The 2,306-nt window shown below is 42.5% G+C and overlaps 1 protein-coding gene across 1 annotated transcript; it reads left to right on the top strand.

Moving 5' to 3' along the window:
• The first annotated feature begins 1,015 nt into the window (after nt 1-1,015).
• Nucleotides 1,016-2,042, top strand: PRPS1L1 (phosphoribosyl pyrophosphate synthetase 1 like 1). The gene has a single exon (XM_023544644.2). It carries the CDS (start codon nt 1,086-1,088, stop codon nt 2,040-2,042), a length of 957 nt encoding a protein of 318 aa, XP_023400412.2. The 5' UTR covers nt 1,016-1,085.
• Nucleotides 2,043-2,306: the final 264 nt, after the last annotated feature.

Raw genomic sequence — 2,306 nt, 5'->3', positions numbered from 1 at the left:
TGCCAAAAAATGAACCGAGGCCAGGAAAGTAATGTGTCCTCCCCCCGGTCACGCGGCATGTTAGTGGGTGAGTAAGGAGCTAAGCCCTGGCCTCCTGCTGGGCTCGAAAGCCCAGGGACATCTTCCTGGAGGCCTCATGCCTCAGTTTTCTCATCTGTAAAAGGAGATAATAATAGAAGGGACCCCATGGGACTGTTAAAAGGATTAAATGAGTTGCTACTTACGGAGAGCCAGGCCTGCTCGTGGTGAACATCCCAGAGTATGGGGTTTGAGGTAGACCTGACTCTGCCACCTCACCTCCCTCTCCCCACAAAGTTAACGCTCCCCAGGAATTGGTGTTGATCATTCTCATGCATTTTTTAAATAATTTTTTTGTATAGATTCCTAGAAGCAAATATAATCAGTCAAAGGCTATATGCAAAATTTGCCTTCCAAAATCTACACTTTCTACTATATTCGAGTTGAAGAAGTTATCTAATAATTTTGTTCACTTGATACGAAAATAATTAGCATTTTCTTGATTACTAGTATTTTTTCATATGTTTACTGATGACTTGATTTTTTTTTTCTGTAATGGCTTATTTATATCATTTTCGAATTTTTTTATTTGATTGTCTTTTTCTCACTCAACTGAAGGAACTTTGTCTAAAATATACTTTCCAAACATTTTCTCTAGCCTGTAACTTTCCTTTTAAATTCGTGTGGTTTTTGCCTTGTAGAAGTTGTATGTTTTATAGACAATACATAAGTAATATACGATACTATATATAATACAAATTTACAAAATACAAACCCATACATAAATACAAATTTGCTATGGCAGCCCTGGGAAACTAATACAGGCGAAAGAAAAGTTACATGAATCGAAGAAAGACTTGACTCTCTAGGTTAAAAGTGTCAAATGGGCGCCAAGCAGGAATTTCAAAAGCAGCCCAGTGGCAGTTTACAGGCTCGCGCAGCCCTGGAACGTCATTTGGTGAAGTCACAACGCAAAGCCGTTAGTATTAAATCTGCTAGGACTTTGATTCCAGTCTCGGCATCAGCAGTGATTGCTGAGCAGAGTGCTTACCGCGAAGTTGGCCAAGATGCCAAATATCAAAATCTTTAGTGGCAGCTCGCACCAGGACTTATCCCAGAAAATTGCCGACCGCCTGGGCCTGGAGCTAGGCAAGGTGGTGACTAAGAAATTCAGCAACCAGGAGACCTGCGTGGAAATTGGCGAGAGTGTGCGCGGAGAGGATGTCTACATTGTTCAGAGTGGCTGTGGTGAAATCAACGACAATCTAATGGAGCTTTTGATTATGATCAATGCCTGCAAGATTGCTTCATCCAGCCGGGTTACAGCAGTTATCCCATGCTTCCCTTATGCCCGGCAGGATAAAAAGGATAAGAGTCGGGCCCCAATCTCTGCCAAGCTTGTTGCAAATATGCTGTCTATAGCAGGCGCGGATCATATCATCACCATGGACTTACATGCTTCTCAAATTCAGGGATTTTTTGACATCCCAGTGGATAATTTGTATGCAGAGCCAGCTGTCCTGAAGTGGATAAAGGAGAATATCTCTGAGTGGAGGAACTGCACTGTTGTCTCACCCGATGCTGGTGGAGCTAAGAGGGTGACCTCCATTGCGGACCGGTTGAACGTGGACTTCGCCTTGATTCACAAAGAACGGAAGAAAGCCAATGAAGTGGACCGCATGGTGCTGGTAGGTGATGTGAAAGATCGGGTGGCTATCCTTGTAGACGACATGGCTGATACTTGTGGTACAATCTGCCATGCAGCTGACAAACTTCTCTCGGCTGGAGCCACAAGAGTTTATGCGATCTTGACTCACGGAATCTTTTCTGGCCCAGCCATTTGTCGCATCAACAATGCATGCTTTGAAGCAGTAGTAGTCACCAATACCATACCTCAGGAAGATAAGATGAAGCATTGCTCCAAAATACAGGTGATTGACATCTCCATGATCCTTGCAGAAGCCATCAGGAGAACTCACAATGGGGAATCTGTTTCCTACCTGTTTAGCCACGTCCCTTTATAAAAGAATGACTTCTGAGTTATTATATTTTATTTTAAAATAAAAATAAAGCCAACCTTGCGCTTTGTTTTCCCTTGGTATTTGGTGACAATTTCAACAGAAGACCCAACTTGCTCCATGTAGCTTTCTACATGCCACATCAGGTATATTAGAGTTTATCTTAAATTGGAGAAAGACAGATTGAGATTAATTGCTGGGATGTTCTACGTGTGTTGACTCATTCTGGCTTCTTTGGTGATTCTGTGAGTTTTGCAGCTTCAATGATAC

Source organism: Loxodonta africana, chromosome 8 (genome assembly GCF_030014295.1).
Source record: "Loxodonta africana isolate mLoxAfr1 chromosome 8, mLoxAfr1.hap2, whole genome shotgun sequence".
NCBI classification, from domain to species: Eukaryota; Metazoa; Chordata; class Mammalia; order Proboscidea; family Elephantidae; genus Loxodonta; species Loxodonta africana.
The sequence above is the reverse complement of the archived record's forward strand: the minus strand, read 5'-3'. Positions and strand labels throughout refer to the sequence as shown.

Excerpts from the sequence above, each read along its gene's own strand:
- PRPS1L1 (XM_023544644.2), top strand. The coding sequence starts at position 1,086 with ATGCCAAATATCAAAATCTTTAGTGGCAGCTCGCACCAGGACTTATCC.